We start from the raw sequence: 16,156 nt of genomic DNA on the forward strand, positions 1-16,156 counted from the left end.
TCTTGCATGCAGAATCCTCAAGCGCCTTAGTCAAAAATCCTCAAGTCTCAAGATTTCTCAGAGACGTGGTCAGAACAATTGTTCCTAAGTGGGATCTGCCACTGGTTCTAAAAGCTCTAACCACCCAGTCTTTTGAACCGCTAACAGTGGTCACACCACTCTGTTTTCTCTATCAAAACACGTGCTTCTTGATCACTATCGTATCTGCTGGATGAGTCTCTGAGTTAGCAGATCTATCCATGTGCGAACTATATTGCGTGTACGACACTGACAACGTAAGTGATTTTAAGAAATCCAGAGCCTCTTGCCAAACGTGATTCGTCTTTTTTATGTCACAGTAAGTGATACTCCCATCATTCTGCCCAAATCCTGTGCCTTACTAAAGTCTGTGGCATAATGTGGATGTATAGAGAGCACTAAAGATCTACCTTTAGTTTACAGGAAGATTAGGCTCCTTGTTTGTGTTCTTTCACCCAAAATGCCAAGGTCTCTGGGCATACGAAGTATCCTTGGACAAATGATTAAGTTATGCATTGTGGAGGCATACAAGCCATCAAGCGAATGTATTCCTTAAGAAATGGAATCAAAACACACACTACGAGATCTTTAGTGGCTGTAGACAGAAAGGGTTTCTGCTTTAACTGTGAGGAAGTCTAAAGGGCAGCAATGTATCTTCTATCAACACCTTTATTAAACATTATAAGGTGGATTTTCTGTCCTCTGCAGAGGCCTCCTTAGAAAAGAAGGCGCTGCACGTGATGATCTATGGTAAATAACTTACCATTCATGCATTTAGTTTCAAGGGTATACCTCTCTTTTTCGGTATGTTTGTTTATCCCTCCCTGCTTACTATTCATTGCTCACTATTTCCCATACATCAGAGAGGAGACATTAGGCTGCAGAATGGGAAATTTCTTACCCAATAATTTCCTTTCTGCTAGCAGTGTCTCCCTTGACTCTACAATCCATGGTGTGGCTTCATTAGCCAACAGACCCCATTTAATTTTAAGTTTGTAGTTTGTGTGCTAGTTAGCCTACTGTACACAGTTCACTGATTAGCAACAATAACTTCAATGCCAATCATCTTATAAGAATTTTTACAAGCCAGAAAATGTTGTGACATGTTGCAAGCAGAACTGCAGAGAGGAGAACAGCCCTGTTATGGGACATGTTGCAAGCAGACAGGAAGTTATCAGGGAAGAAATTTTCCACTCTGGGACTAACCTCTTCTTCCAGTCTGCCCTCCTTCATTCCGGATAAATTCTTTAAGGACAATTACAGCTGTGCTCTGTGCTCCTGTATTGGACTTGTTATGCATAGTAGTGTCATCTAAGGTTGCTAGCTAAACTAATTCTATTGCCAATAGGATTGTGTTTTATACAGCTTCAGAAATAGTCTTTGTGTGGACAGACAAAAGGAGCATGGTGAAGCTCTGGAGCCCCAGCTCATGTCTGAAGTGTGTCCAGTGTCTGACGAGAAAGGGGGCAAAGTATGTTGGTCTGGGTCGGAGGAAAGGCTGGACCCAGAAAAGAAAATTTTAGTCATCTGAATGAGTTTATCTATCTTTAAATGTATGACTTTTTTCCCTACAACACATTTTCTGAAATTTTTCTCCACTCCACTTTTCAATGTTCCAAACAGTGCATCCTCTGTGACCTCCTATGTGCTTTGATCATCCTCAGTAATTCTTTTTCCTCCTGTATGTTTACACCCTTCAACTGTGTAATTATTATGTTGTTACTCCTTCCTTATTCATCACTAACTCTGCATATTTAGCTTCTTTAAACTTAAATGTGTAAATGTATCGTTCGGTATCTTTAGTCTCTGATAATATTTTTTGTCTTTTCTGTCCCTTTTGTCAGTATTTATCTTTCCAGGTTAATGAGGTGCCCAGAATTAAATGCAATACACCAGATTCATATGTGTGTGAATACATCATACTTGTATAGATAGCAAGTATATTTCCTTTTTTGTGCTGTTGCCTTTCAGATGCTTTTCTAACTTGCTGTCCATTTTCATCTCTCTTTTTCAGCATTATCTTCCTTCCTCCTATTGAATATTGCATCTTGGATTTTTTGTGTAGCTGTTTTAGTTTTACACATTGGCTGGAGCTAGCTGGAAATTTTCTGTTGGAATGGTTTTTTGATAGAAAATGCACTTTCCACAAAATCTAAATTTACACAGAAAATTTTCATTTTTTCTGAAAAATTAACAGATCTGTGGCTCCCCGATTCCATGGCAACCAACCGGGTTGAGTGATGGGGAGCCCAGGCTTGATGGAGCAGCCTCTAAGTGGGCTCCTGCAGAGCTGGAGTTCCTGGGTCTGCTGTAGTCTGCCAGGGATCCCATGTAGCAATATTTCATTTCAGAAACACTTACGTGTTTCCACTGTGGGAACGTTTTGTTATTTCCGAGACAAAATATTACAGAATATCTGTGAAGAAAAAAAATTGAGTTTGGGGGTTTCCATCCTGAATCAGACCAGAAAAATTCCAAAAACTAGATATTGATGGTAAAATTGAAATTCTGTTTCCCAGGCAACTCTTGCATTTACCTCTTTACTTGAAAGTTCCCTGCTTGGAATATCATGGAGCTGCTGATATACAGTAGTTCCCCCTTTTGCATATGCATGCTCAGCAGTAGATGGAGCTACCAGGCTGTAGAATATACTTGTTTGCTTGCAACTGACTGCCTGGGCATTTGTCGTGTCTTTTGTTTTCTCTGTGGTTTTTGGTTTTCAGATTTGACCAATTTTTGTTCTTGTGGAAGTTAAGTGCTGTTAAAATTCCTTAAAATGTGTTCATGCAGTAAGCAAAACAAACTTTTTTGTATTTAAACAAAATCCAAGAATGTTGCAGTAATTCCTCTATTTGCTCACTATTAATATGTAGAATGAGGACCCATTTCTAAACAGTTAGACAAGGCCTCAAAAAAAGTCTTATAGTTTGGCTTATCATATGATACATTGCATAACATCTGTCTATTTTATGCCATACATAAGAATCAACGGCTGAGTTAATATAAACCTAAGTAATTGCTGAAATAAAGCCTATCTGAAACATACCATTGAGCACATTACAAGATATCCAAAGTGTTGCTGTATTAGAGAATAATCATCATGCTCAGCTAGTTAAGATAGCAAGTTTACAATAGGATAATATTTATAATGCTTGTCTAACTGCAGTATGCAGAAAGCTAGAGTATCAGCAACATGCTTAAGAAGAGGGAGCAGTACTTTTCACTTGCAATTCTTTTCTCCGTTAGCTATACTTAGTGGACATAGTATATAATTCAGGGATTTTCTTTTACATCACACATTTTCTCCAATCTCCTTGTCTTACATTTCTCACACTTAGCTAGGCATTTGAATCAAGAATTGTTAGAATCACTAGGCTTGTGAACTGTAGCTCACGAAAGCTTATGCTCAAATAAATTTGTTAGTCTCTAGGGTGCCACAAGTACTCCTTTTCTTTTTAGGTTTGTCAGCGTTGTTATCATGGTAGTCAGAGGTGAAGACACCAAGCAAATTCAAAACTGCGGGTTTCCTGCCATGATTTTATTTGCTATTTCACAAATTAATTTAAAGACTTAACAAAAGCTGCTGGGAAATGAAGGATTGGTTTTGTTTGGTCAGCAAAGACAATGGGCATGAGTCAAATAAGGGTTAACAATCCTGCATTTGAATAAATTGAAACTAAACAGAGTGCATATGTTGAATTTGATTGCAACATGAATGTCCTTGGAAAAGTTTTTTGTTTAAACCAAATCAAGACCAGAGCTTAATTATCAAAGCAAAACAAGAGACATAAAGAGCTACATGCTTTTAATATTGCTTTTTTCAAAAATAGCTCCCTTCACACATTTATCTACATGTTTAATTTCCATGCATAATAGCACTAGTTATTGTTGTCATTTGTAAAGAGAGATTAACAGATAGTAAGTACAAACAAATGCAAATAAGTACTGAATAGCGAGGTGACAAAGAAGAAAAGATCTCTTTAATGTTAATTATAACTGGTAGGAAGTCTAAACAATTACATTATCTGTTTTCTATATGAATTGAAGGGACATTTAGTCAGTATCTGTGTCAGAGATACAGTTGGGTATTTCCTTTAAATGCAGGTGACTTGACAACTTAGCACTTCCCCAGTTTTTAACATACCTCAGTGAACTATGGAGTTGTAATTTATCTAGAAAAATAAGTTTCAGGTATGTCTGTCAATAACTAGACATTTCTTAATAATTAGAAGCAAAAGAAGAATATAAATGAGTTGTAGAATGTTGACATTTTGTTGTTGTCTTAAAATATGGTGATTGTTTTCAGTTTGGTTGTCATCTGTTGATTCTTGTTTTCCTTACATGCATTGTGTGACCAGGAACGTTCATAGTTCTTTCTTAAGCAGCAAATAAAAAGTAGTTACATAAAGAAATTTGCTTCAAGTGTAATTATTACATGATAGGTTTGGTGGCCCTTTCTATGTACTTCTCAGTGAAATAATATAAGCACCTCCTTACAAATGAATCATTTTTATGTGGCTCTTCAAATCCGTGATCATTGGCTCTAAATGCCAACAGTTGGCAGAAAGCAAGCAAAAGAGGTGGGAGATTATCACATTCCGGGGTGCAGTCCAGACCAGTGAAAAGAAAAGGAGTACTTGTGGCACCTTAGAGACTAACCAATTTATTTGAGCATGAGCTTTCGTGAGCTACAGCTCACTTCATCGGATGCATACCGTGGAAACTGCAGCAGACATTATATACACACAGAGATCATGAAACAATACCTCCTCCCACCCCACTGTCCTGCTGGTAATAGCTTATCTAAAGTGATCATCAAGTTGGGCCATTTCCAGCACAAATCCAGGTTTTCTCACCCTCCACCCCCCCACACACAAACTCACTCTCCTGCTGGTCATAGCCCATCCAAAGTGACAACTCTCTTCACGATGTGCATGATAATCAAGGTGGGCCATTTCCTGCACAAATCCAGGTTCTCTCACCCCCTCACCCCCCTCCAAAAACCACACACACAAACTCACTATCCTGCTGGTAATAGCTCATCCAAAGTGACCACTCTCCCTATAATGTGCATGATAATCAAGGTGGGCCATTTCCAGAACAAATCCAGGTTTTCTCACCCCCCCCACCCCCATACACACACAAACTCACTCTCCTGCTGTAATAGCTCATCCAAAGTGACCACTCTCCAAGTTTAAATCCAAGTTTAACCAGAACGTCTGGGGGGGGGGGGGGTAGGAAAAAACAAGGGGAAATAGGCTACCTTGCATAATGACTTAGCCACTCCCAGTCTCTATTTAAGCCTAAATTAATAGTATCCAATTTGCAAATGAATTCCAATTCAGCAGTTTCTCGCTGGAGTCTGGATTTGAAGTTTTTTTGTTTTAAGATAGCGACCTTCATGCCTGTGATTGCGTGACCAGAGAGATTGAAGTGTTCTCCGACTGGTTTATGAATGTTATAATTCTTGACATCTGATTTGTGTCCATTTATTCTTTTACGTAGAGACTGTCCAGTTTGACCAATGTAAATGGCAGTGGGGCATTGCTGGCACATGATGGCATATATCACATTGGTGGATGTGCAGGTGAACGAGCCTCTGAGAGTGTGGCTGATGTTATTAGGCCCTGTGATGGTGTCCCCTGAATAGATATGTGAGCACAGTTGGCAACGGGCTTTGTTGCAAGGATAAGTTCCTGGGTTAGTGGTTCTGTTGTGTGGTATGTGGTTGTTGGTGAGTATTTGCTTCAGGTTGCGGGGCTGTCTGTAGGCAAGGACTGGCCTGTCTCCCAAGATTTGTGAGAGTGTTGGGTCATCCTTTAGGATAGGTTGTAGATCCTTAATAATGTGTTGGAGGGGTTTTAGTTGGGGGCTGAAGGTGACGGCTAGTGGCGTTCTGTTATTTTCTTTGTTAGGCCTGTCCTGTAGTAGGTGACTTCTGAGAACTCTTCTGGCTCTATCAATCTGTTTCTTCACTTCCGCAGGTGGGTATTGTAGTTGTAAGAAAGCTTGACAGAGATCTTGTATGTGTTTGTCTCTGTCTGAGGGGTTGGAGCAAATGCGGTTGTATTGCAGAGCTTGGCTGTAGACGATGGATCGTGTGGTGTGGTCAGGGTGAAAGCTGGAGGCATGTAGGTAGGAATAGCGGTCAGTAGGTTTCCGGTATAGCGTGGTGTTAATGTGACCATTGTTTATTAGCACTGTAGTGTCCAGGAAGTGGATCTCTTGTGTGGACTGGACCAGGCTGAGGTTGATGGTGGGATGGAAATTGTTGAAATCATGGTGGAATTCCTCAAGGGCTTCTTTTCCATGGGTCCAGATGATGAAGATGTCATCAATATAGCGCAAGTAGAGTAGGGGCTTTAGGGGACGAGAGCTGAGGAAGCGTTGTTCTAAATCAGCCATAAAAATGTTGGCATACTGTGGGGCCATGCGGGTACCCATAGCAGTGCCGCTGATCTGAAGGTATACATTGTCCCCAAATGTAAAATAGTTATGGGTAAGGACAAAGTCACAAAGTTCAGCCACCAGGTTAGCCACGACATTATCGGGGATAGTGTTCTTGACGGCTTGTAGTCCATCTTTGTGTGGAATGTTGGTGTAGAGGGCTTCTACATCCATAGTGGCCAGGATGGTGTTATCAGGAAGATAACTGGCTATGGCCCTCTGGAACACATTGGCTTGATATCGTTTATGGTTAAGCACATGGAAAAGTGCTATTTCCTTCTGTGACGGGACACCTAAGTGCAACCTGGAACTGAGGTACTGCTGTGACCCCCTAACTCTTCAGCCTGGGCTGTCTTTTACAGTGCTTTGCGAGTGACAAGCAGCAAACCCCGGCAGGTCCTGTTATCACTCAGCACAACGGCATGTGGAACCCCACACCCAGCTAGATTGCACGAATGTTCCCTGAACCACTCACGAATCACACAGAGAAAGGCACCAGCAAATCTCCCAAGTCCCCAGCCTTGCACTCCAGAACTGTACCTGGTGAGAAGCCTGACCACTGTAAGTTCATTACGCAGTCTGCCCCTCCCTCAATGTGGAGAGGACACACGCTAGCTTTTGTAAACTGAAATGAGATTTACTAATCACTTCAACCAAAACACACTGTTTTAGATAAAATATAAAGCAGATTTATTAACTACAGAATGATAGATTTTAAGTGATTATAAGTTGTAGGCACAAGAAGTCAGTAGTTATCAAAGAAAATAAAAAGTAAGCTCACAGTCTAAATCTTTAACCTAAGCAATATTTGGATTAAGCAGTTTTTCTCACCCCACTGGATGTTACAGGTAGGTTACAGCCCTTAATACATAGGCTTTCCCTTTAAGCCTAGTCTCCTCAGTTCAAGTCTTTGTCTTCCCAGCATTCTTGTTGCTCCCAGCATAGGTGGGGGAGGAGAAAGGTAAAAGTACAATGCCACTGTTCCTCATTTTATAGTCCACTAGCCCAGGCATGTCTGGGCTGGGTCTTATTGAGTCACAAGGTTGAGCAATCACCATTGTGTGGTGGTTCTCTTACAGAATTGTAAATCACTTGTTTACGACTCCCCTGCTGATTAATGATGGTTTAATGCCCACCGGGGTGAGGATCATTTCCGTTATTGTCACTGGAGAACTAGCAAGGGACAATTCCCAAACTTAGAGTATTTCAATAATAACCATACAGCAACATTTCATAACTTCATATACACTAATGATCTACATATTATGACAGAACAATGGGTTTCAGGAGATCATGACCTTTCCTATGATACCTTACATGGCATCTTTGTACAAAACATATCATAATTACATGACTGGTGATTATTTGGGTTCCACGGTGCTACAGTTCCCCTGAGGGATTTGAGCTGTTTTATTCCTATTTGGCCTCAGATTCCCTATTTGTAACTGTGGCAAGCGACAGAGCCCATCAAGCCAGGTTTAAGTCACCCTCAAGCATAAGGACTCTAAATGAATGCACCTCATGGCAGAAAGACACCTTCTCTTTCTTACTGATATGAATTGCTAACCAGAAAACCTTGCTGTCCAAGTAGGATTTTGTTCACTACACAGTTATGTCAGAGTTCTCAGACCAGCAAGATGAATTTTGGCTATTTCTCACGAAGGGCTGCTTAGGGGCTAAGACAACCTTGTAGTCCGCACTAGACTTCTCAGACTTCTTAGGGTGATGGCTTCCGTGGTCACTGTGAGGAGGGCTTCCTGGCTGCAAAATTCAGGCATTGTCCCCTATGTCCAGCAAGCCATTGAAGATCTGCTCTTCTACGGTCAAACACTGTTCTCTGATAAGACTGACAAGACACTGCACTCCTTCAAGGTCTCTAGGCTACCATGTGGTCCTTGAAGATAGGCTAACCTGCTTTCACAATACTTAAGGCTTGATACTGACAGCTGGGTCCTAAGCACTGTCAGATCAGGTTAGGCCAGCTAGTTCCTCTCCACATCTTCTCTCCATCCTCTCTCCCAATCTCTCTTCAGGGACCCCTCTCACAAGATACTGCTCCTTGAGCAGGTCTGCTCTCTACTTCGGGAGTGATGGAGGAGTTTCCGCTGGAACACCGTAGTCATGGCTTCTACTCCTGGGACTTTCTGGTACCCAAATCCAAGGGAGGGGTAAGACCCATCCTCGACTTTTGTGATCTCAACCAATATATCAGGTACGTGACATTCCAAATGGTCATTCCGTTTACTATTCTCCCTGTTGTGTCAGAACAACTGGCTTGCTGCTCTGGACCTTCAGGATGCCTACTTTCATGTGGCGATTTTGCCAAACCATAGAAAGTTCCTTTGTTTTGCTGTGGTGGAACACCACTTTCAGTATAGAGTACTTATCTTCTGCCTCTCTTCTGCCTCCAAGTTTTTACCAAATGAATGATCGTTGTTACAGCATACCTCTGGAAGAAAGAAATTCACATCTTCGCATATTTGAATGACTGGTTACTGAGGGGCAGATCCAGAGAGGAAGTTCTTGTTCATGTCGGAATGACACTGCACTTGCTCGACCATCTGGTCTCATCCTAAACACCAGAAAGGCAACCTTGGCTCCCACTCAGAAAGCCTAGTTCATTGGGACATTGTTAGATTCCACTACGTCAAAAGCGTTTCTGCCAACTTACCGTTTTCAGACAGTTTGTCGCCTGTACCTCAGTCTGCAGTTTCAGCCTTCCACGATAGTTTGGACAAGTCTCAGGCTCTTGGGCCAGATGGCCACTTGCACATAGCTGGTCCAGTTTGCAAGGTTGCACCTTTGCCCCCTTTACGTGTGGCTCAAGACTGTTTGGTGTCCCACTCTTCACCCTTTAGATAGACTGATTCATCATCCTCCACTGGTCCTGGACTCCTTGCAGTGGTGGATGAATCCAGAGAACATTTGCGAAGGTATTCCCTTTGTCCGGTCCTCGCCCACCATGTTGGTTGTTACTGACATCTCCTTGATAGGTTATAAGGAACACCTGGGGTCTCTGAAAATACAGGTGCCGTGGTCACAGCAAGAGGCCTCACTCTATATCAATGTTCTGGAGCTTCAGGCCATCTACAATGCATGCCATACTTCTCAGGACCGTATCAGAGACTCAGTAGTTCACATACGTACTGACAATTTTGCTGTGATATACTATATGAACAAACAAGAAGGAGCACACTCCAGGTTGCTTTGTCTAGAAACGATCTGGCTGTGGCAATTCTGCATTGAGGAAAACACTACTCTGATAGCCATTAACTTGCCGGGGATTCAGAATCATCTCGCTGACCATCTCATCGGGTATTTTTCCTGAGTCATGAGTGGCATCTGAGGACAAATGTACTCCGGGTCATCTTCACAGTTTTGGGCGTCCCAGCAGTAAACCTGTTTGCGACAAGGGATAACAGGAAATGTCTATTCTGCTCTCGAGGGGGCCTCAGTCTGACACTTTCCACCTCAGCTGGCAGTTAGCTGTTCTGTATGCCATTCCCCTGATCATCCCTCAGGTCATCCTCAAGCTCAAGGTGAAATGGGCCAAGCTCATTATCAGTGCCCCGGCATGGCTGAGGCAGAGCTGGTTCTCCTGCCTTCATGCACTGTTTGTTCAGCATCCCAAACCACTTCCTTATCATCCCAACTTACTCAGAACCAGGGCCACTCCTTACGCCCTGTGTTCAGCTCCCTGCGTGTCATGGCATGGCTGCTGCATGGCTGAATAAAGAGGAAGAGTGATGTTCGGAGGCTGTCCAGAAAGTCCTCCTTAACAATAGAAATCTCTCCACCAGGATGGCCTATTCAGTGAAATGGAAGAGATTTTTGGTGTGGTCATTAGTTGCGGAATACAAACATTGCTGGTCTCTATCCAGGACATTTTGAAGTACTTGCTGCACCTTCAATCATTGGGGCTTGCGTTTAGTTCATTGAAACTGCATCTGGCAACAATATTGGCATTTCATCCCCACATTCAGGGAAGATCAGTCTTCTCCAATGCCATGCCATCATATACAGATAGCATGAAGGGTCAAGCGGTCTCTTTGCAGACAGACTCCAAATGCATACCATCCTGCATCGAAACTGCATATGAAATAGCTTTGGCTCTGCCTCCTTAGCAGGTGCGAGCTCATTCTATGAGGGCACAAGCAGCATCCATAGCATTTCTCAGAGACGTTTCTGTATTGCACTTTTGCACGGCTGCTACATGGTCATTGATGCATACGTTCACGAACCATTATGCCATAACTGTTTCTTCCAGGGGGATGCAAAGTGGAAAGGTTCTGCAGTCGTTGTTCAGGTAGACTCCAAGCCTTGCCTGCTAGGGACAGAGGGCATGGCTTGTAAGTCACCTATGTGGAATGTACAGCTGCAGCTACTTGAAGAAACGGTTACTTCCTGTAACTTAAAAAACGAGGAGTACTTGTGGCACCTTAGAGACTAACAAATTTATGTGGGCATAAGCTTTCATGGGCTAAAACCCACTTCATCGGATGCATGCAGTGAAAATACAGTAGGAAGATAGGTTTCAGAGTAGCAGCCGTGTTAGTCTGTATCTGCAAAAAGAACAGGAGTACTTGTGGCACCTTAGAGTCTAACAAATTTATTACAGCATAAGCTTCATGGGCTACAGCCCACTTCATCGGATGCGTAGAATGGAACATATAATAAGAAGAAATATATATGCATACAGAGAAGGTGGAAGTTGTCATAGAAACTGTAATGAGACCAATTAATTGAGGTGGGCTATTATCAGCAGGAGACAAAAAACCTTTTGTAGTGATAATCAGGATGGCCCATTTCAAACAGTTGACAAGAAGGTGTGAGTAACAGTAGGGGGAAAAATGAGCATGTGAAAATAGTTTTTACTTTGTGTAATGACCCATCCACTCCCAGTCTTTATTCAAGCCTAATTTAATGGTGTCCAGTTTGCAAATTAATTCCAATTTTGCAGTTTCTCGTTGGAGTCTGTTTTTGAAGTTTGACTGTAACTGTGATGCTTCGGAGTTGTGATGCACATGTGTATTCCATGACCCAACCTCTGTCCTCTTTGCATTGGAATCTCATTTCTGGGCATTTTGGTGTGAAGGAACTGAGAGAGGGTCAGGGAAAAGCTGCCTCATGTAGCCAGGTGAGGAGCTGCAGCCATGAGATGTGAACGCCACCCCTCTACAGGTACCGCTACATAAATTTCTTCAGCTCCAGTGCACTGGGCACGTACAGATATAAGTGGAATACACGTTTACGTCATGTCTCGAAGAACTACAGTTACATTAAGTAACCGTTTCTTCCTTTGTTGAGGATAGACTTGTTTAACAACTTTTGCCTTGACATGGCTGGGTGGGTTAGAACATATGCTAACAGACATCATATAGGGGGTATTCATAACTTTACATATAACGTTGCTATGTACATTTCACCATGATATTATTGACCAGCAAGTTATTAGCTTTCAAATGATACCTCACAAGGCATATTTTGTACCTGGGTGAGTAATTCATTCTCTCTCTCTCTCTCTCTGGACCAATTAATATTTAAGTATTTATACAAAGTGGAAAAACTTCAACAAGAGGGAACTTCCCCCCCCCCCACCGCCCCCGAATAGTCTGGTGATTAGGACACTTACCTGGGATGTGGGATACTTGGTTTGAAGTCCCTGCTACAGAGTGGGAAAATTAACCTCAGTCTCTTAAAATGCTAAGCCCTGGCACCTCTGAGCTTGGCAGTTCATAGCCCCAGCACCTCTGGGCTTGCGGCATCAGTTATGAATGTAAAAAATTGCCTGAGCCCCAGCACCTCTTTTATTACAAATTAAGCACTGGTCTCTTGCATACCAGGTGAATGCCTTAACCAGTGTGTTATTAAGTACAAAGGGACACCACCTCCTCCTCTTTTCTGAATGGCACCTAAATTTACTTGTGAATCTAGCCTGAAAAAATAATTTTTTTGGTTGAAACTATTTGACAATTTGGGTCAAATTCGTGAATAGTTTAGAGTTGACTGAAACTGCATTTTTTTCAAAAATACTATTCAGGTAAAAAAAATTTGCCCAATCTCAGTGAGACCTCCCCTCAGTAGATAAATGTGTGACAATCTGTCCCTTGCATTGGTCTCTTCCTAATATAGTAGTTATTGTTTTAACGCCTGAAGCATGAAGTTTAATATGCCTTCCATAATTTTTGTTTTTATCTATTTATGATAGCTCTGGGTATTCTTGAAATCCCTATAAATACCCACTCTTTTAAATCTTAAATTCTTTGTCTCATCGACTTCCTGTAGTAATGAGTTCCACAGTTCCACTTGTGTTAAAAAGTGTTCTTTTTATTGGGGTCTTTTTTGGTGGGTTTTTTTTTTTTGTTTTTTTTTTTACGTTCTCATCTTTTAATTTCATTGAATGTTCCCTTGTTTATGTGTTATGTAACAGGGAGGATAGAAGTTCCCAATCTACTATCTCTGTCTATACCATGACAGGACTAGAAAGGATCTCCCGGGTCACTGAGTCCAGTCCCCTGCTATCATAGGCAATGCCTCTTCTAATTATGTTCATAAACTTACAACGCTCCATCTTAAAACTAGTTAGGTTGTTTGTTCCCACAACTCCTGTTGGAAGGCTGTTCCAGAACCTCGGTCCTCTGATGGTTAGAAAACTTCTAATTTACAGCCTAAATTTATTCATGGCTAGTTTATACCCATTTGTTCTTGTGCCAATGTTGTCCTTTAGCTTAAATAGCTCTTCTCCCTCTCTGGTATCTACCCCCCCCCCCCCGCCGCCCCTTGTGTATTTATAGAGAGTAATCATATTAGTTTATCTTTCAAGTGTGAAGAAAATCAGTTCACTAGTTTTAAGTGAAGAATGCTTAGAAAGTTGGCATTTTCACACGTGGATTTTAGCTGCCCCCAAGTCAGTTAAATATGAGTCATTTACAGATGTGCTGCAATTTAGTAGCACTTGTACTTTTTTTTTAATCTGAGTACATGTGTGGAGATTTATATGTAAAACTGGAGCTGAGAACCAATTATATGTAATTCTATACGAGATATGTATTTGTAATTGTATATGTAATATGTATATATGAACTAGTTATATGTAAAACTGGAGCTGAACCAAACCTGTTCAATTCAATAGAGTCACCATTGACTTCAATGGGCTTTCGATCAGGCCTGAACTCAGGAACTTCCAAAAGTTAAGGCTTCAGCTTGAAGCATTATTGTAGTCTGTATTGTTCTATGTAGTTTAAGAATCCTAAGAACTAGTTAATAGCTGTTTACATTTAACCATGAAAATGGCACTAAAAAAGGACTATGTAGGTGTATAGCTAACCCTTAAGGAGATACCTTAACTCTTGGAATTCCCAGACCTTTGAACATTTAATTTTATATTAATTCTAATTTTATATCTAATTGCATTTTCTAAAAGTTAAACCCACTGAGCAAGTGTTATAAACAAGAAATGTTCAAAATGTTTCTCTGTCATTGTGTGTCTGAATAGTCTCTTATTTTTCTGGCCCGCTTTATGGTTACGGTGTAAACCACGAATTCTGCATAGAAATTCTGCAGTGCTGTGGAATTTGCCTCTAGCATGATGTTAGTCAGAAAAACCTTCCCTGTCCTGCTTGGAGGTGCATAAAACCCTCCCTTGAGAGCACAGGTAGTGCACTGATAGATGCTGTGCTTGTTCTGCCTAGGCATAAACAGGGAGCATTGCACTAGCCTCAGGAGTGCTCCCCCTCTTTACTAGTACTTTTGCTTACCTCTGTGTTCTTGAGAGAGAGATTCTGCACACTTTGCCTGGGCTGTATCGGAACCAGCTGGGCCAGATTTTTTTTTGCTCAGCCGGACAGGTTGGGGAATGCTTTGTAATCATGTCTATCAGTGTTGGATTTGCTGGGTCCTCCTATGGAAGAATCCCTGCTTATCACTAGGAAAGCCACCAAAATAGATCCATATTGTAATCCCTTACTTCCCCCTAAAACTCAAGCAAGCAAATTATGTCAGTACCCCATGAAGCAACACTGGACGGGTGTGGGAGGGAGATGTAAAATAAAAGTTATGAATGAGACAATTAACAGGACCTCTGTGGGGTCTATATGGCAATTTCTTAAGATTAATATGGAAATAGACAGGTTATACCTGCTAGAAGCCAGCGAATGAAAAGAAACTTAAATGTTTTGCCATTCTGTCATGCTGCCCCAGAATTGTCCCGCTAGTGTTGCTTCGCTGCACAGTTGTGGAAGAGGAAAGTAGATGCAGAACACACACCTGGGGTTATGCATCTGTTCAGCGTAGAATACAGTATGTTATGGCAGTAGGGGAAGAGTGTTGTATAGTGGGTAGACCAGGGATCGGCAACCTTTGGCGGGCTGGGCCGGTTTGTTTACCTGCCGCATCCGCAGGTTCAGCCAATCACAGCTCCCACTGGCCGCGGTTTGCCACTCCAGGCCAATGGGAGCTGTGGGAAGCGGCGACCAGCACATCCCTCGGCCCACTTCCTGCAGCCTCCATTGGCCTGGAGCGGCAAACCGCGGCCAGTGGGAGCTGTGATCGGCTGAACCTGCAGACGCAGCAGGTAAACAATCTGACCCGGTCCGCCAGGGGGCTTACCCTGGCAGCCCACGGGCCAAAGCTTGCCGATCCCTGGGATAGACCAAGGAATTTGATGTCAGGACTGCTTGGTTCTTTTCTTGGCTCTACCACTTACTAGCGTACCTTGGGCAAGTACCTTGACCTCTCTGTAGTTCAGTGTCTACATCTTTAAAATGGGTATTATTTACAATACCAACCTCCCAGAGGATGTTGAGGCTTACTAGTTAGTGTTTTCCTAGAGTACTTTATCATCAGAGAGAGTATGTCCTTTTTAAACATTGTTAAAATCATCTAGGCAGAGTTCAACATTTGGGTGGAAAAAAGGAAGTAGTAGTTTGAATTAATCATCGTAAAGTTTATTTAATCCTCTCTTTTCCCTTTTCCTTCTGCAGAGTTGGTTAATATGTGAGGAGCCGACTTGCCAGAATCGAACCCGTCGCCTTCCCCTCAGTTTCTCCCAGAATGGTGCTTTATGTCAGGCCTGTAAGAAGGCTATCCTCAGACCTGAAGTAAGTACCAAAAGCATCACACAAATACAGTGGTGTACAATTTGTGATCCAGGGGGTTCCTGAAGCTCTGAAAAGTCTAAGTGTGGCCCTTGAAGACAACTGTATTAAGAAGAAAATATTATAAGATGAAACTAAAATGTGTTTCTTGAGCTATGCACTGCCAGTTTTAAACTGTTTGTATCAGCCTCATTGCTGTGGACTGGAAGTAGAGGGTTTTGCCTCTCATTGCTTTCCCTTCAGCCACAGGAGCAGCTCTGGAACGTTCAGAGCAGTTCCTTTCCCTCTTGGAGCTTCTCAGCAGTTCCCCTGCTGGCCACCTCCTGCATCACAGGATGAAGGAGAGTAGGCTCTGGCTGCTCTGTTGTCTGCTTCCAGACTGCAAGAGCCCTGGGGAGAGCAGGTTAGGAGCTTACTTGACTCTGCCTAGCAAAGGGTGGTTGCTCGTCTCTAAGCAGTCATTCGGGGAACTCCAAGAGAGAGAGAAAGGAGAAGCTGCAAACCAGCAACGAATTACAGCTCCTTGATTTTTCCTTACTAGCAAAGGCTAACTTGCACTTACTGGCTCTGATCCCCAAGGGACAATATGGCATTAG

At 42.3% G+C, this 16,156-nt stretch overlaps 1 protein-coding gene across 5 annotated transcripts in view; it reads left to right on the forward strand.

The window, feature by feature from the left end:
* POLA1 (DNA polymerase alpha 1, catalytic subunit) overlaps window positions 1–16,156 on the forward strand; it is a 353,938-nt gene that overhangs the window by 243,288 nt on the left and 94,494 nt on the right. For all 5 annotated transcript variants that reach the window (XM_084617606.1, XM_084617605.1, XM_084617603.1 and 2 more), the window contains exon 35: window positions 15,447–15,563. In XM_084617606.1, the coding sequence (XP_084473732.1) occupies window positions 15,447–15,563 (117 nt within the window). The remainder of the gene's footprint in view (window positions 1–15,446; window positions 15,564–16,156) is intronic.

This window comes from Lepidochelys olivacea (genome assembly GCF_965140295.1).
Source record: "Lepidochelys olivacea isolate rLepOli2 genome assembly, chromosome: 1".
Taxonomy (NCBI): domain Eukaryota; kingdom Metazoa; phylum Chordata; order Testudines; family Cheloniidae; genus Lepidochelys; species Lepidochelys olivacea.